Source organism: Vigna angularis, chromosome 4 (assembly GCF_016808095.1).
Source record: "Vigna angularis cultivar LongXiaoDou No.4 chromosome 4, ASM1680809v1, whole genome shotgun sequence".
NCBI lineage: Eukaryota > Viridiplantae > Streptophyta > Magnoliopsida > Fabales > Fabaceae > Vigna > Vigna angularis.
This window is the reverse complement of record NC_068973.1, coordinates 13,279,215-13,297,995: the sequence shown is the minus strand read 5'-3', so window position 1 is coordinate 13,297,995 and position 18,781 is coordinate 13,279,215. Positions and strand designations below refer to the sequence as shown.

The window sequence follows — 18,781 nt, the reverse complement described above, 5'->3', positions numbered from 1 at the left end:
CTTTATGATTGGCCAAGGTATGAAAAAACTTACCTTTATTTTTTTATGATTGTATGCTATATGTGTTCTTGATTATCTTGATTGGTAATTCTTGTTTTGATACATGTGCTTATGTTTATAATTATTTGTGGTTATTGTTGGGTAAGAATTTGTGTATGATTCAGCATATGATTTATGTAATATTTATGATGAGTTTTTCCTATGAATGTATTATGTATGTTTTGTTCGGTTATCCCAACAAAGGGTTTAATGCTAAGAGAGAACAAAGTTATGATGTTTGGGGGTTTCCATGCAAATATATGTTATAAGTGTTGGGTTATTGGACTCCCTTCCTATGTAGAGAATAAGCCTAATAATGTGAACCATTATGTCTTACTTTGTTTAGTGGAGATGAGTCAGATTACTAGGGCATATTAGGGTGATTTGAAGAGATGGAAAAACCAAAGTGAGAGAGAAAGGAAGAGAAGAAGTCATTCCCGCATAACATAAAACTTGCACTGGTGTTTTCGTCGTTGTGAAGTCGTTCATCGTTGGATCGGGCTGATTTTTGGACAGTGGGTTCCAAACGCATGGTTCTTCATTCTGAACATTCAGATCATCCAACAGAGGTCTAGTTTGGGAGGAAATAGCTAAAGGAAGAGAAGAAGTCATTCCCGCATAACATAAAAGTTGCATTGGTGTTTTCGTCATTGTGAAGTCATTCACCGTTGGATCAGGCTGATTTTTGGGCAGTGGGTACCAGACTTATGATTATTCATTCTGAACGTTTGCATCATCAATCAAAGATCTAGTTTGGGAGAAAACAACATCGCATCAACACCTCTATTTTGGAGAATTTTTATCTTCTTGGTTCTCATTTGTAAGCATTATGCTTAGTTAGTTTGGCTGATTGAAAACCGTATTTGGTGTTTTTATCGGAGACTCTTTTTCATCCTATTATTGGGGGTATAACATGTCAATGATTAGATCTGAATGATTGAAGTGATGTATTATATGTGTTTGAGTATGTTTCCATTTGTATGTGATGCATGAATGCATGTATATGTTTTCACGTGATCTAGGGTTGATGTATGTATATTTGAATTTTCTCTCACATCTTATTTCATTGGGTTAAATATGTTTTTGGTCCCTTAACTTTCAGCGAAAATTGGAATTAGTCCCTCTTCAAAACTTTAGACTAATTTAGTCCCCAAACTTTAGAAATGTGTGAATTTAGTCCTTTTAACCAAATTTTATTAACTTTATTTGATGTTTCAAACGCATTTCTTAGTGAACATTGAAGCAAAAATGTGTCAAACGGTGTAAATAACTCAAATGCTATCATGAAACGCACTTGAAACATCAAATAAACCTAACAAAATTTAGTTAAAAGGACTAAATTCACACATTTCTAAAGTTTAGGGACTAAATTAGGCCAAAGTTTTAAAGAGGGACTAATTCCAATTTTCGCTGAAAGTTAAGGGACTAAAAACATATTTAACCCTATTTCATTTTGATTTTCTCTCTTCATTCTACGTAACACACATCCCATGCATTCTCATCCTCCTTTTTTTTTCTTCTTTTTCAACACAAAAACAACACTCCATTCTCTTTCTTCTCTTCACTTTTTCTCTAACCATTACGAAACCCAACACACTTTTCTAAATTCCATTTTTCATTCCCCTTTGAATTTTCATCACCTATTTTAACTAAAATTTCTACCATTCATTCACGTCAATCACATCCACACACCTTCTCTCAAGCTTTCATATTTTCTTCTTAAATAAAAACCCAAGACAACCTTTTTCCCTTCTCTTTTCTCACTCTCAATGTGTTTCTTTCACGCTGCAACATCCCAACAGTCCTTCCTGATGGAGGACCATCCAAGCTCAACATAGGACCTTTAACAAGAGCCATGTCTAAGAGAATCCAAGAGGAAGAGGGAGCACTAACTACTTTGCTCTTATGGAGTATTAATTACTAAAATCTTCCTCCTCTTTAAATAACTTTACATTGTTTTGTAGGTCATTAAATAAAGCTTGGCAAAACACTTGGAGGAGTAACCAAGCAAGGAAAAGAAAAGGAGATAAAATTGAAGATGTTGCTGTTACGCTCAGATACATGAACACTGCAGACAGCAACTCCATCTTCCTCTGCAGTTCTGCTTAGCTGGCAAACTTAGCTTGCTTCCCAAGCTTCTTTTCATTGTATCACGTGCCTTTAGAATAGCTTGCATCACACGTCTTAGAAGTTCTCCTTCATCTATAAATAGGGGGCTTCATCCTTTGTAAATTCAACTTTGAATTGATAATGAAATGCTGTTGAGATTTCTCCAGACATTCTTTCAGAGTTCAAACACTTTGTGCCTATTCTGCACATTCTCCTCTAGCTTCCTTCCCTCTTGGAAGGCTTTCGGAGCTTGAGATTCCTTGATCCACTCATACACCTTCATTGAAACACTCATCAAACACTTACCGTGCCTCATCGTCATCCAACTAACCGCTGCCTTCTCTGGTTTTGGAAGTACTCGTGATTGAATTGCAAGGATGCTTCCATCATTTGGCATCAAGAGCCAGTCGTTTCAGTCACGCTTCAAGAGCTAAGTGTCTCGTATCCATTCCTCTGTTTTTTCCGTCTTGTACTGTTCATATATGTCACTGTTCCATTTTGTTTTTCTGGTTTGATTCTGTGTTTGAGTGAACGTTTGATTCTATTCACTGTTCGTTAGTGTTTTTCAATCATTTTAATCGGTGCAAATCATTTGTGTTTGGTTCAATTCAGCCTGCCTTGTAATTTTCCAGTTTGTCTACTGCCATGTTCAAAAGTGTTGCAGTTTTCATTCTGTCAAATGTTTGATTCTGTTCAGCCTTTAATTTTTTTTTTCGTTTTAAGTGTGTTCAATGCATTGGCTAGCTATATGTTGATCATATAAGCAATGGCTTAATGTCCAGCTTTGATCATTGGAGCTACTAGCAGTGCAAACTTTGATTCCAGTTTCAAAAATCTGCATCAAAATTCTTCAATGTTTGAGTTAGTGATCACTGTTTCTGGTCAGATTTTGTGGTTTTGAACATTGGTGCAAGTGTGTTTACTGTTGTTAAACATGTTTCTAGTAGTAGCAACTCTTATTAATCAATAAAATGCACAATGCATACCTTAGTTGCCTACTTTCAGTAGCTTGTGCTGTCACTGTTTCACAATTCTGCATCAAAACTTAATTTCTGGTTTGATGAGGTCAATGCTGTTTCTGTCCAGAATTGTTGTCACTATAGCTTTGCACAAGTTTGTTTAATGGTTCTAAACATGTCTCAAATGATAGCACCTAATGTTAATCACAAAATTGCAAAATGAGTGTTTAGGTTGATCACAATCTGGTTTTCAATGCAGTCATTTTTTTTATCCAAGCTTTTGCACCGTGCTTGTTGTCATTACTTGTTCATAGGCATTCAAATTCTGCTAGCTGATTATCTACAGTTAGATCTAGTCATTTAGGACTTTCTTATGCTTTGGATTGAACCAGCCAGCTTTGCTTCTGTTGTCTATTAATTCTGGTCCAGTTTTGCTTCAAATTTCTGCATAATTAGCAACTCAACCTGTGATTTGGAGCATCTCGCTGTTTCTGTGCATTGTGACTGTTTGAACAGGTGTATTTGGTCATTTTAAACTTGTTTACACTGGTCATTTGGTCATTTTTCAGTCCATATTCAAAATCACCTTCTAGACCATTCATTTTGCCTACATTTGGAAGTGCACTAGTGAAATTCTGTTGTAGTGTATTCCTGGGCTGTTTCAGTGTTTTCACACATCCAATTTGATGATATAAACTTGTTTGACAAATCATTTGAACCTCACATACACTGTTGATCATTATAGCCACTGCTGTTAATTTTTTCTAGCCACTTTGTAAGGTGCAGAGTTCATTTTTATTGTTGTTTGCCATTGTTTTTCTTTGGTTTTTTTTTTCATCTTTGGATTGGCAAAAGCTGGGTTTAAGTATCCAAATACATTTATATGCTTATCCAAGTGTATAGCAATCATAAAAAGCACTTTAAACCCTGCAATCCAGATTTGAAAGGTCAAAAACCAGAAAACACAAAATCTGTTGTTCTTTGTGGCATTTTATCAAACAGTTTTGAATTTTCATCAAACACTTTTACAGCACAGATTTTCCTCACTGTTTTGAGTCTTTTCTTGCTTTTATAATCTGTTCTAGACCCTATCCTAGGTTCCTTTTGAGTGCTACCTTTTGTTCTAGCCGTATATCACTTGCATTCATCATTTTTGGCTTCCAAACTATGTTTAAAAACTGGTTTTTGGTTAACTAATTTCTAGTGCAGCAGATTTTCCATCACCTCACAGTTTCAGTGTTTGACAGTGGACTGTGACTTCATTTTGAGGTGATCCAAGTTCCAACAAGCTTCCTCCAAGAGGGTAGCATACTAGGAAGTGGAGAGTTTGTAGAATTGGCTACAAAGGTTGTTCTCCAAGCTGCATTCTTGTGCAGTTTTCAGCAGCATTTCCCCACCCTTCACACCAAAAATTTCACATACTTTTGGAGCTACACTACATTCAGATTTGGTAGCCTTCCTTGTATACATAGAATAGCTCATTTTTCTCCAATTTTCAGCTTTGTATCACGGAACCTTTGGAGTTTAATTGCTTTACATTTCTCAAACTTAAAGTAACTTGGAAAAATGCTATCCAAGCAATTCCAAGTCTACTAAGCAACATTGTAATAGTTAGTTTCCACTTATTAGAGTGAAAGTGTGTCAAGGGGCTCCAAGTGTCACTTGCACTTTCACATAGGGCCGGTTATCATTGTCTTCCATTTCCATTCATTTATTTTCTTGCTTGATTGTCTTTTATGTTTTAAGTCTCTGTGATACTTAGGAGCGCGTTTCACATAGTTAAACCTTCGTTTGGTTTCTAGGAGCATAACATCTTTGCATTCCAAAAAGGTTTTGAATGACTTCTATCTAGAAACTTGGGTGAGAAGCGTCAGGAGACACTCTGGCTAAGGAAGGACAAGGTTTCTAAGCTTGTCCATTGTAACTCACCTCTCCTTCCTGGGAGCTATTCGGTTTCATCACCTTTAGAATCTCTATAGAAGTCATTTACCAAAAACACCTCAAATTCTCTTTTCAAAAGTTTTGATTCATACTTGTGCAAGGTTTTCAAATCATTGTGAAAACAATTTCTCTACTTCACAAGCATGAGTCACTCTAGTGTTCAAGGTAATGTCACTCAAGATCAAGAGAACATAGAGTTGCGAGAAGAGCTCAATAGAACCAAGACTGAGTTGAATGAGCTAAGGCAAATAGTCGCCACTCTTACTATCAATCAAAGCAGGCACACACAGGGAATTCACTCTCATAGGCAAAATTATGATCACGATGATCATTCCCACCATAGTGATCACCATACTTACCAACCTTATGATCACTATCAACACCCTCCTAGGCGACATCACAACCATAGAGAACATCATGGAGAACCTAAGCTTGACCTTCCTCCTTTCTATGGTAGAGATAATGTTGAAGAATACTTTGAGTGGGAGATGAAGGTTGAACAAATTTTTGAATGCTACAACATAGATGATAGGAGGAGAGTGACCCTAGCCACCTTAACCTTTCAAGGTGCAGCCCTTTATTGGTGGACATCCATCATAAGGGACCAAAGGATGAATGGCGACTACAAAATCCAATATTGGAATGAGTTGAAAGCAGCCTTACACAGGCGACATGTCCCAGCCTATTATGCTAGAGAAGTCATGGACAAGCTCCATAGACTTCAACAAAGAAACATGAGTGTTGAAGAATATAGGCAAAAATTAGAGTTACTCATGTTGAGAGCGGGAATCAAAGAGGAGGAGAGATTCACCATAGCTAGATTCCAGAGTGGTTTAAACTATGAGATTAGAGATAAGGTAGAACTCTTACCTTACTTAGATCTAAATGATTTTGTCCAGCTATGTGTGAGAGTGGAAGAACAAAACAGGAGAAAAGCTTCCACAAAAAGAACCTACCCTACCACATCATCATATAGGAGAGATCTTATGAGGGAGGGTAGCTTTCCAAGATATGAGGAAACAAAGGAGAGAGAGCAAGAAAGGACACAAGATAAGTTCAAAAGTAAAGATAGAGAGCTAAAAAGGGAAAAAGAAAGCTCTAAAGGAAAAGATCAAAGAATTCCAAGAGAGCCACCCAGAGATACCAGAGGTAGGGAGACTAGATGTTTCAAATGTGGGGCCAGAGGACACTATTCAACTGAGTGTCACTTTAAAAAGTCAACCTATATCCTTGAACATAAAAGTAATAGTGAGGAGTCATCCTCTAGTGTGTCTGAGTTGTCCTCATCTGAAGAGGAACATGAAGCTCCACCTTGCGATGGAGATCTTCTCATGGTTAGGAGACTTCTTGAGGCAAAGCATGTTGAGTTAGAACAAACTCAACGAGAAAACCTATTCCACACTCGCTGCAAAGTTCTTGATAAAACATGTTCTATGCTTGTGGATAGTGGTTCTTGTTGTAATTGTTGTAGCACTAGAATGGTTGAAAAGCTAGGCTTAACTCCTACTCCTCATCCTAACCCTTACAAACTTCAATGGATAAAAGAGGATGAAGGAATAGTTGTTAAGGAACAAGTAAGTGTTCCCATTTCCATAGGCAAGTATGAAGACCAAATCATTTGTGATATTGTTCCAATGGAAGCGGGTCACATTTTACTTGGACGGCCTTGGCAATTTGACAAACAGGCTTTGCATGATGGAGTCACCAACAAGATCACCATTCAACATAAAGGCAAAAAGATTATCTTGAGTCCTCTTACACCATCACAAGTGCGAGAGGATCAAATAATACTTAAGAAGAAGTTGGATGGTGAGAAGAAACTTTACTCTAATAAAGTTTCCAAAGAGAAGAAGTTGAGTTTGGTTGAAAGTGCCTCAACCAATGAAGTTGTTCCACCACACACTTCCAAAAATCTTTTCCTTGGACAACCTCACTTTCTTCTCTATTGTAAGGAGGCACTTCTTTCCATAAATCATCCACTTGATTCTCATCCAAAGGGGTTACAAAAGCTTTTGAAAGAGTTTGCTGATTTATTTCCTAAAGAGGTTCCAAGTGGTTTACCACCTCTTCGGGGAATTGAACATCAAATTGATTTAATTCCAGGAGCCAGTCTTCCTAATAGGCCAGCCTATAGGACTAACCCCACAGAAACCAAAGAGATAGAGAAGCAGGTTAATGATTTATTGGGAAAAGGGTGGATACAGAAAAGCCTTAGCCCTTGTGCGGTGCCAGTGTTGTTAGTACCTAAGAAAGATGGATCTTGGAGAATGTGTTCAGATTGCAGGGCTATTAACAACATTACAGTCAAGTATAGGCACCCTATTCCTAGATTGGACGATATGCTAGATGAATTACATGGAGCAAACATGTTCACCAAGATTGATCTTAAAAGTGGGTATCATCAAATAAGAATTAAAGAAGGAGATGAATGGAAAACCGCTTTTAAGACCAAATTTGGCCTTTATGAATGGTTAGTCATGCCTTTTGGCTTAACCAATGCTCCTAGTACCTTCATGCGATTAATGAATCATGTCCTTCAGGAATACATAGGCAGCTTTGTTGTAGTCTACTTTGATGATATTTTAATTTATAGCAAAGGTCTTAAAGAACACCTTCATCATGTGAGGAAAGTATTGATTTTGCTTAGACAACACCATTTATTTGCCAACTTTGACAAATGTACCTTTTGTCAAGAGAGTGTTATTTTTCTAGGCTTCAAAGTTGGGAAAGAAGGAGTACATGTTGATCCTAGCAAAATCAAAGCTATCCAAGAATGGCCTATCCTCAAAAAAGTGGGAGAAGTAAGAAGTTTTCTAGGTCTAGCAGGTTTCTATAGACGCTTTGTAGAAAATTTTTCTACTATTGCTGCTCCCCTTAATGAACTTTTGAAGAAGGATATGCCATTCAAATGGGATGAGAAACAAAGTCTAGCTTTTGAGACCTTAAAGCATAAGTTAACACATGCACCCATTCTACATTTACCTAATTTTTCCAAAGCTTTTCAAGTAGAATGTGATGCTTCTGGGGTAGGAATAGGCACTGTTCTTATACAAGAAGGTCATCCAATAGCTTATTTTAGTGAAAAACTTAGGGGACCTACTTTGAACTATCCTACCTATGACAAAGAACTTTTTGCCCTCATTCGAGCATTGAAAACTTGGGAGCATTACTTAGTGTCTCAAGAGTTTATAATAAACACTGACCATGAATCTCTCAAGTATCTAAAAGGGCAAGGAAAGTTGAACAAGCGACATGCAAAGTGGATTGAGTACCTTGAGCAGTTTCAATACGTCATCAAACATAAAAAGGGGAGTACTAATGTTGTTGCGGATGCTTTATCTAGACGACATGCATTGTTAGTTACTCTAGGATCCCAAATACTAGGTTTTGATGACATTAAACAACTTTATGAATCTGATCCTACCTTTGCATCTACTTATGCATCTTGTCTTAAGAAGCCATTAGATGGATTTTATATTTCTGAGGGGTATCTTTTTAATAAAGGAAAACTATGCATACCCCAAGGATCTATTCGAAAGCTTCTTATCAAAGAAAGTCATGGTGGAGGACTCATGGGCCATCATGGAGTTGATAAAACTCTTCATACTTTGAAAAGCAAATTTTATTGGCCACACATGAGAATAGATGTCCAAAAGCATTGTTCTAGTTGCATAGTTTGTTTACAAGCTAAGTCTAAAGTAATGCCTCATGGACTCTATCTTCCTCTTCCCATAGCTAGTACCCCTTGGGAAGACATTAGTATGGATTTTATCTTAGGTCTACCCAGAACTCGAAAGGGCTTTGATTCTATCTTTGTGGTGGTTGATCGATTTAGTAAAATGGCTCATTTTATACCTTGCCACAAAGTAGATGATGCTAGCTATATAGCAAAACTCTTCTTTAAAGAAGTTGTTAAATTGCATGGTTTACCCAAAACTATAGTTTCTGATAGAGATGTTAAGTTTCTTAGCTACTTTTGGAAAACACTTTGGGCTAAGCTAGGAACTAAACTACTATTTTCTACTACATGTCACCCACAAACTGATGGGCAAACAGAAGTAGTAAATAGGTCTCTATCTACTCTATTACGGGTAATGTTGAAGGGCAATATTAAAAATTGGGATGATCATCTACCTCATATAGAGTTTGCTTATAATAGAGTAGTTCACAAAACTACTAAACTTTCTCCTTTTGAGGTTGTTTATGGTTTTAACCCTCTCACACCTCTTGATCTACTTCCCCTTCCAGAAACATCTTCTTTTCTTCATAAAGAAGGTCTTTCTAAAGCGGAGTTCATCAAAAAGTTGCATGAAAAGGTTAAAACACATATTGAAAAACAAACTCAAAAGTATTCTGAATACAACAACAAAGGGAGAAAACAAGTACTCTTAAAAGAAGGAGACTTAGTTTGGCTTCACTTGAGAAAGGATAGATTTCCTTCTCAACGCAAATCCAAATTAAGCCCTAGAGGTAATGGTCCTTTCAAAGTGATCCAGAAGATAAATGATAATGCATATAAGTTAGACCTTCTTGAAAGTTATGGTGTCAGTCCTACTTTTAACATTTGTGATCTAATTCCTTTCATAGGAGATGCCCAACAGGGTTCCCAAGATCTGGGGACAGATCTTTTTCAAGAGGGAGGGACTGATGGAGGACCATCCAAGCTCAACATAGGACCTTTAACAAGAGCCATGTCTAAGAGAATCCAAGAGGAAGAGGGAGCACTAACTACTTTGCTCTTATGGAGTATTAATTACTAAAATCTTCCTCCTCTTTAAATAACTTTACATTGTTTTGTAGGTCATTAAATAAAGCTTGGCAAAACACTTGGAGGAGTAACCAAGCAAGGAAAAGCAAAGGAGATAAAATTGAAGATGTTGCTGTTACGCTCAGATACATGAACACTGCAGACAGCAACTCCATCTTCCTCTGCAGTTCTGCTTAGCTGGCAAACTTAGCTTGCTTCCCAAGCTTCTTTTCATTGTATCACGTGCCTTTAGAATAGCTTGCATCACACGTCTTAGAAGTTCTCCTTCATCTATAAATAGGGGGCTTCATCCTTTGTAAATTCAACTTTGAATTGATAATAAAATGTTGTTGAGATTTCTCTAGACATTCTTTCAGAGTTCAAACACTTTGTGCCTATTCTGCACATTCTCCTCTAGCTTCCTTCCCTCTTGGAAGGCTTTCGGAGCTTGAGATTCCTTGATCCACTCATACACCTTCATTGAAACACTCATCAAACACTTACCGTGCCTCATCGTCATCCAACTAACCGCTGCCTTCTCTGATTTTGGAAGTACTCGTGATTGAATTGCAAGGATGCTTCCATCACTTCCCCTTCATGCTTTCTTTTATTTTTCTACCTTCGAAGAAACCCCCTGGAACGTGACTTGCTCATCATGCATCCTTCCTCTACTTTCTTCATTTAACTTAGGCACAACACACACAACCTCATTTCTATGCCAACTCCTCCCCACCCTTTCTTTCATTTTTCTCCAATGCACTCACTCTTGCCTGCACCTCCCTTGCCTCGGTTACATAATCTTCATTGAGCCCATCTCCATCTTCCACTTCTATTCTTCTTCCTTCTTTCTCTTCTTTCATCCATGGCACCAAACTTTTTCTTCCTTCTCTAAATTTTATCAAAGTCGACTAGTTCCAAGCAAGCTTCCAAAGGCTCTTAGGTTTCTTTCCTCACTAGATAACAAGCTTCCACTCCTCTTGGTCTCCTACAAGTGACGTCCAAAAACTCCAAGGCTAGGGTGACTCTTCCTTTCTCTCACCAATTTGGTTGCTCTCCAAAAGTGTCTCTCCAACTCACGGTTCTCTCTTTCTTTTCCACTCTCCAAGTGTTTGTTTTTCAACCCTACTAACTTAAACTTACTCACTTAAGTAGAAACTAACTCTAAACCTCACTAACTCTTCACTAACAACTCAAGGTTACTCTCAAGGATACCCTATACCACTAACTTCAGATTCTCACTCCTAACTCCTCATTATCCCAATAAAACTTTCACTTAATGTGAATAAATGATAGTTTTAAAGTGTGTTAAAGTGCCCCATCATTCTCATTTATGTAGTCTACAACTCTAATGGAACTAGTAACCTCCCAAGGAATTCAAAGGTCACTTATAATATTTCCAAAGCTATGAGAAAGTGTGTCCAACACCCATGCAAAGTAGAAAAATAAAAGCCAATGGCCATGATGGAAAATCATCAAGAAATCACATTGGACCTCTTACTAGAGCAATGGCTAGGAAGATTCAAGAAGAAGAAGGATCATCTAACATTTTACTTCTATGGAAGGTTACTTATAAAAATCCTTCTTCTCTTAACTAAAGCACTTATATTTTGTTTTGTAGGAATTAATAAATCTTGGAGACTATGATTGAGCCATAAGAAGAACCAAGCAAAGGAGCCAAAAAGCAAAGGAGGTGCTTACGGCATGCACCAGCATTTTCCACGTGAATTGGCTGATGTGGAAGGAAGCACACACCTTGCTGGATGAGCTGGAAAGAGGCATGGACTTTGCTTGATCAAAATAAATCTGAATCATTTGAATTTATGAGGGAATTAGAATTACAAATTAGGCTCCTCTTCACCTATAAATAAGAGGGCCTTTTCCTTGTATTGATTCACTTTTGAGCTTAGTAAATTGCTGCTGAAATTCACTGCCAGCCCTATTGCTCTTGAGTCATTTAATTCTCTCTACTTTATCTTCCCTTTCCTCTAGCTTCCTTCAATTGTAGGAAGGCCTTCTGAGCTGTGAGGTTCCCACACATACTCATTCCATTCAAATACACCAACCATCAATTAATCTCACTCAATTTCCGCTGCATCCACACTGCTGTTTTCCATCCACAACACCAATACTGTTCTCTGGTTTTGAAGCTTTATCTGTAAGGTCCGGTCATTCAAGCATGGATAAGCTTCCATCAAGTGGTATCAGAGCCTTGGTTGTCCACGCAAACCATAGCTAAGTGCCTTTCCATTCTGCTGTTTAATTTCAGTCCAATCTGTGCTATTTCTGGTTCTGTTTTCAGTTCTGTTTCTGTTTTGCTGTTGTTTTCAATTCTGTATTGCTTTTCCAGTCATTCAATTTTATTTTCCTTTGTGTGCTTATATTGTCCTTTCATTTTAATCGGTGAAACCTTCTTGTTTGGGTCATTTCCAGCTTTACATTTCAATTCTGTATTGTTTTAAGTCTTGTGCAATTTACTGTTGTAGTATTTTTTTTGTCTCCGTTCAGTTTTCTTTTCTGCTGAATTATTTCGTTTTAATTGATTTGCAAGTGCTAAACAAGCTGTATATATACCAAATAAGGCAATGAGGACTTGATCTAGCCTGGGTTATACAAGCTGAAGCATCAAAATGCAATTCTGTTTTGTTTTCCATTGTGAATTCTGATACAAAATTTATATCTGGTGCTAAAATTCTAAAACTGTTTCAGTGGTTTTCTTTTGATTCTGGAGCTTGGTACAATATTGTGTAATATTGTTGAATGTGTCTTAAGGTATAGCAAACCAAAACAAGCACTAAAATGCAATATGCATAGTGTAGTTGCTCAAAATCCTTAACCATTCACCATTTCAGCTTGAACTTCTAGCTTTTCACCGTGCTAATATACTTGAATTGGTCTAATCTGAGTTTGGTCATGCTAAGCATATTAAATCTAGCTTAGATCTGTGTTTATACGCTTCTTAGAGTCATTGCCTTTGCTGTCCAGTTTTTGATTCCATGAAAAGCTAAATTTGGTTGGTTCCTTGATGGTTTTTGCTGCATAATTTGGCCATAGCAAGGGTGATTTTCGAATCCTGCTATTTCTGTGTGTTTGGACAGTTTGAACAAGTCTAAATGGATGATTAAAAGTTGCTAATACTGTTCATTTGGTCAAAATTGAAGTTATATGCAGATTGGACACTTAAACCATCAATTTTGAGTTAAAATTGGAAGTGGACCAGTGAATTTGAGTAGTAAGCATTAATTCAGCTGTTTAAGAGTTTAAACATGTTTAATATCATGAATAAAAGTTGTTTGAACATTCATCCAAGCTGCTGAAACACTGCTACTCATTTTGGGTTCCAAAACCACCATTTTAGTTCATTTTTCTAGTGCAGTCTCTGTTTTCCAGCCACTGTTTTGGTAATTTTAGTGTAAAATTCATTGCTGGATTGTGAAAAAGCTGGTTCAATGTTTAAAAAATGAAAATACATGATCAAAAGAAGAAGTATCGAGTGTTAAAAAGCTGTTAGAACCAACCAATCCAGATTACAGGCCCTGAAAAATCAAAAACAAAATCTGAAATTCATTGGGGCATTTTATCAAACACTTCTAAAAATTATCAAACAGTTTGCATTTGGAATAATTTCTGAGATGTGCTTGTGTTTTTCTTGCTTTCTTCATCCATTCTAGTGCCTTTGATAAGTTCATCTTGTGTACCTACTTTCATTTGTGTGTTGTCCAATTGTTTGTGTCTATTTTTTGGCATCTAAAGTGTTCAATACAGCAGTCTATACTGGTGCAGTGTGCAGAAATTTGGTGCAGATTTTTAATCTGTTTGGTGTGTTTTTGCTGAGTTTTGGAGTGTATGTGCAAGCTGTTTGGGGCATCCAGTACCAGAATTCTTCTCCTACTTTGGTAGCCTCCTAGGAAGTGGTTTGAGCATTGAAAGTGGAGCAAGAAGGAAGACTCAACAGCAGCCCAAACACCACTGTCCAGTAGCTGAAAAATTCTGTTACAGCAGCATTTCAAACCTGGAAAAAGAGCAACTCACACCTTCATTTTGAGTAGCTTTCTGCAGCAGCAAGAAGACAAAGCTCACATTATTTCTAGGCCTCATTTCAAGTTTATTTACACCAAATATCACGGAATTTGCTGTTTGAAATTGTATTTTTTTTTCTTTGTTGTTTTTGAGCCAAGTGAATTGGAAAAATGCTCTTGAAGCAATTCCAAGTTCACAATTGAACATTGTAATAGTCCAATTTCGTTTCTTAGTGTGGAAGTGTGTCAAGGGGCTCCAAGTGTCACTTGCACTTTCACTTAGGGCCGTCTAACATTTACATTCTTGCATCTTTATTGCTTTCTTTAATTTCTTGCTTAATCTTTTTGTTTGTTTTTAAGTCTCCGTGGTATATAGGATTGCATAGCATTTAGTCAACCTTTCTTTGGTTTAGGTTCATTTCATAACATTTGAAAAGAATTTGAAGAATTTCTACTTAGAAACTAAGGTAAAGGATAACTCTAAGGAAACTCTGGCTAAGGAAGAACTTGGTTTCTAAGCTTGTCCATTTGTGACTCACCTCTTCTTCCTGGGAGCTACTTAGAAACATCTTTTGCCTCTAGAATCTCTTTAGAAATTTTTCACCAAAAACAAAGAAAGCTTGTGAAAATCTTTTCACTCATTACTTGTCAAATATTTTGAAAACTTTGTGAAAACCTTTGTTTCTTTTGACAAGAATGAGTCAATCAAGTGTGCAAGGAAGTTTGAAACCCAATAGTGAAATGTCTTTAAGGGAAGAATTTGAGCAAAGATTTGAACAAAGGGATAAAGAGATTAGTGAGCTCAAAGATATGATTAGTCAACTTTTGATTAATCAAGATAAAAAGAAAGAGAGGTCTTCCCATAGGAGAAGAGAAGAATCATCATCTTCTCCAAGTGAAATTGAGCGAAATAGTAGTCATCACAATGATGACCACTACCAAATGCCTCCTAGAAGACAACATAGAGTTAGAGAGCATTACCCAAGAGAGCCTAAGATTGATCTTCCTTCCTTCCATGGAAAAGATGATGTAGAAGAATACCTAGAGTGGGAAATGAAAGTTGAGCAATTGTTTGAGTGCCACCAAATAGATGATGAAAGGAGAGTCACCATGGCTTCTCTAAGCTTTCAAGGTTATGCCTTAATTTGGTGGACAGCCTTAGTCAAGGACCATAGGCTAAGACACTTACCTCCCATTAGGTATTGGAATGAAATGAAAGCTGCCTTGAGGAGGAGGCATGTACCAGCCTACTATGATAGGGAGATAATGGATAAACTCCATAAACTCCAACAAAGGAACATGAGTGTTGAGGAATATAGACAAAAAATGGAGTTACTCATGTTGAGAGCTGGGATAAGAGAAGAACCTAGGATAACAATAGCTAGGTTTCAAAGTGGACTTAACTATGACATAAGAGATAGGGTTGAACTTATACCCTACAATGATCTCAATGAGTTAGTCCAACTTTGTGTGAGGGTTGAGCAACAACTAAAGAGGAAAAGCTCCACCAAGAAAGATTACCCTCATAGTTCTTACCATAAGAAAGAGTATAAGAGGGAGGGTAGTCAAACCAAGCCAAGATATGAAGACATAGAGAGAGAGAGAGGAAAAGAAAAAGTCAAAGAACCTTCAAGAGATCATAAGAGTAAGGAGACTAAGTGCTTTAGATGTGGGGAAAAAGGGCACTATGCATCTGAGTGCCGCAATAGAAAGTCAACTTACATCCTTGAGCATGAGAGTGAAAGTGAGGGTTCTTCATATAGTGAGTCTGAGACATCCACTTTTGAAGAAGAAGAAGCTTTACCTTGTGATGGTGACTTACTTATGGTAAGGAGACTCCTGGAAAGTAAACATGTAGAATTAGAACAGTCACAAAGAGATAACCTATTCCACACAAGATGCAAAGTTTTAGAAAAGACATGTTCAATGATAGTGGATAGTGGCTCTTGTTGCAACTGTTGTAGTTCTAGAATGGTAGAGAAGCTTGGCTTAACAACTACTCCTCATCCTAAACCTTACAAACTCCAATGGATCAAAGAGGATGATGGAATAGTAGTTAAAGAACAAGTAAGTGTACCTATTTCCATTGGCAAATATGAAGATCAAATTGTTTGTGATATAGTACCAATGGAAGTTGGGCACATATTACTTGGAAGACCTTGGCAATATGATAAACAAGCTTTACATGATGGAGTCACCAACAAAATCACCATTCAACACAAGGGAAAGAAAATTATTTTGTGTCCTCTTACACCTTCACAAGTAAGAGAGGACCAAATAATTCTTAAGAAGAAGTTGGATGGAGAAAAGAAAAAAGAAAATAAGAAAGAAAGCAAGAATTTGGTAACCCATGCCTCAGCCCATGAAGTTGTCCAACCTCAAACCTTGAATATTTCCAAAAATCTTTTTCTTGGACAACCTCATTTCCTTCTTTATTGCAAAGAGGCATTTGTTTCAATCACTCATGAACTTGGTTCTCTACCAAAGGGGTTGCAAAAACTTTTAAAGGAATTTGATGATATATTTCCCAAAGAGGTACCAAGTGGATTACCACCTTTGAGGGGAATAGAACATCAAATAGATTTGGTGCCTGGGGCAAGCCTACCCAATAGGCCAGCCTATAGAACCAACCCTATGGAAACAAAAGAAATAGAGAAACAAGTTAATGACTTGTTGAACAAAGGGTGGATCCAAAAGAGTTTAAGTCCCTGTGCTGTGCTTGTGTTGTTGGTCCCTAAAAAGGATGGGTCTTGGAGAATGTGTACAGATTGTAGGGCCATCAACAACATAACTATCAAGTATAGGCATCCCATTCCTAGGCTAGATGACATGTTGGATGAATTACATGGAGCAAATCTCTTCACCAAAATTGATCTTAAAAGTGGATACCATCAAATAAGAATTCATGAAGGAGATGAATGGAAAACTGCTTTCAAGACCAAGTTTGGTTTGTATGAATGGTTAGTCATGCCCTTTGGCTTGACCAATGCTCCAAGTACATTCATGAGATTAATGAATCATGTGCTTAGGGAATGCATAGGCAGATTTGTAGTGGTCTACTTTAATGATATCTTAATCTATAGTCAAGGCCTTCAAGAACATCTTAACCATGTCAGAAAAGTCTTGCTTCTTCTTAGAGAACATCATCTCTTTGCCAACTTTGACAAATGTACTTTTTGTCAAGAAAGTGTGATTTTCCTTGGATTCAAAGTGGGAAAAGAAGGTGTACATGTTGATCCAGAGAAGATCAAGGCTATACAAGAATGGCCAACCCCTAAAAATGTAGGAGAGGTGAGAAGTTTTCATGGGTTAGCAAGTTTTTATAGGAGATTTGTGAAAGATTTCTCCACCATAGCTGCTCCTTTAAATGAGCTAGTCAAGAAAGATATGCCTTTTATTTGGGGTGATAAGCAAGAGTTGTCTTTTGAGACTTTGAAACACAAGTTAACACATGCACCTATTCTAGTTTTGCCTGATTTTTCCAAAGCCTTTGAACTAGAATGTGATGCATCTGGGGTAGGAATAGGAGCTGTTTTAATACAAGGAGGACATCCCGTAGCTTACTTTAGTGAAAAACTTAGGGGGCCTACCTTAAACTATCCTACCTATGACAAAGAGTTGTATGCCCTCATTAGAGCTTTAAAAACTTGGGAGCATTACTTGGTAACTAGAGAATTCATCATACACACTGACCATGAATCTCTCAAGTACATTAAAGGGCAAGCAAAGCTAAACAAAAGACATGCAAAGTGGGTGGAATATCTTGAGCAATTTCCCTATGTCATCAAACAAAAAAAGGGGAGTACTAATGTTGTTGCGGATGCTTTATCTAGAAGACATGCATTATTAGTAACCCTAGGATCCCAAATATTAGGATTTGATGACATAAAAGAGTTATATGAAAATGATGAAACATTTGCATCCACTTATTCATCATGTCTTAAGAAGCCTTTTGATGGATTCTATCTTTCTGAGGGGTATCTTTTTAATAAAGGAAAACTTTGTATACCCCAAGGATCCATTAGAAAACTTCTTATCAAAGAGAGTCATAGAGGAGGACTCATGGGCCATCATGGAATTGATAAAACTCTAAACATTTTGAAAAGTAAATTTTATTGGCCACACATGAGAATAGATGTTCAAAGGCATTGTTCTAAATGTATAGCTTGTTTACAAGCTAAGTCCAAAATTATGCCTCATGGACTCTATACACCTCTTCCTATAGCTAATACCCCTTGGGAGGACATAAGCATGGACTTTGTCTTAGGATTGCCAAGAACTCAAAGGGGGTATGATTTTATATTTGTGGTAGTAGATCGTTTTAGTAAAATGGCTCATTTTATACCCTGCCACAAAGTAGATGATGCTAGCTATATCTCTAGACTCTTCTTTAAAGAAATAGTGAGATTGCATGGCTTACCCAAAACTATAGTGTCTGATAGAGATGTGAAGTTTCTAAGCCATTTTTGGAAAACTTTATGGGAAAAGCTTGGAACTAAACTTCTATTTTCTACTACATGTCACCCACAAACTGATGGGCAAACTGAAGTAGTAAATAGATCTTTATCTACATTATTAAGGGTAATATTAAGAGGAAATAACAAATCTTGGGATGAACATCTACCTCATATTGAATTTGCTTATAATAGAGTAGTCCACAAGACTACTAATCTTTCTCCTTTTGAGGTTGTTTATGGTTTTAACCCTATCACACCTCTTGATTTACTACCTCTTCCAGAATCATCTTCTTTTCTTCATAAAGAAGGTGCTTCTAAAGCGGAGTTTATCAAGAAGTTACATGAGAAAGTTAAAATCTAAATTGAAAAACAAACTCAAAAATATGCAGAATACAACAACAAAGGGAGAAAGAAAATAGTTTTTGAAAAAGGAGACCTAGTTTGGCTTCATTTGAGAAAGGAAAGATTTCCCCCTCAAAGGAAATCCAAACTTAGTCCAAGAGGAGATGGTCC

At 37.1% G+C, this 18,781-nt stretch overlaps 1 protein-coding gene across 1 annotated transcript; it reads left to right on the top strand.

Annotated features, from left to right (window-relative positions):
- Positions 1-5,191: 5,191 nt before the first annotated feature.
- LOC128196202 (uncharacterized) lies at positions 5,192-9,993 on the top strand. The gene is made up of 3 exons (XM_052876436.1): positions 5,192-8,360; positions 9,636-9,741; positions 9,849-9,993. The coding sequence occupies exons 1-3, from the start codon at positions 5,192-5,194 to the stop codon at positions 9,991-9,993; spliced, it is 3,420 nt and encodes a 1,139-aa protein (XP_052732396.1).
- The last annotated feature ends 8,788 nt before the right edge of the window (positions 9,994-18,781 follow it).

Excerpts from the sequence above, each read along its gene's own strand:
- LOC128196202 (XM_052876436.1), top strand. The coding sequence starts at position 5,192 with ATGAGTCACTCTAGTGTTCAAGGTAATGTCACTCAAGATCAAGAGAAC. Across the intron at positions 8,361-9,635 it reads CATCAAACATAAAAAGGGGA|GAGATGCCCAACAGGGTTCC; the intron begins GTACTAATGTTG and ends TTCCTTTCATAG. Across the intron at positions 9,742-9,848 it reads GGACCTTTAACAAGAGCCAT|GTCATTAAATAAAGCTTGGC; the intron begins GTCTAAGAGAAT and ends ATTGTTTTGTAG.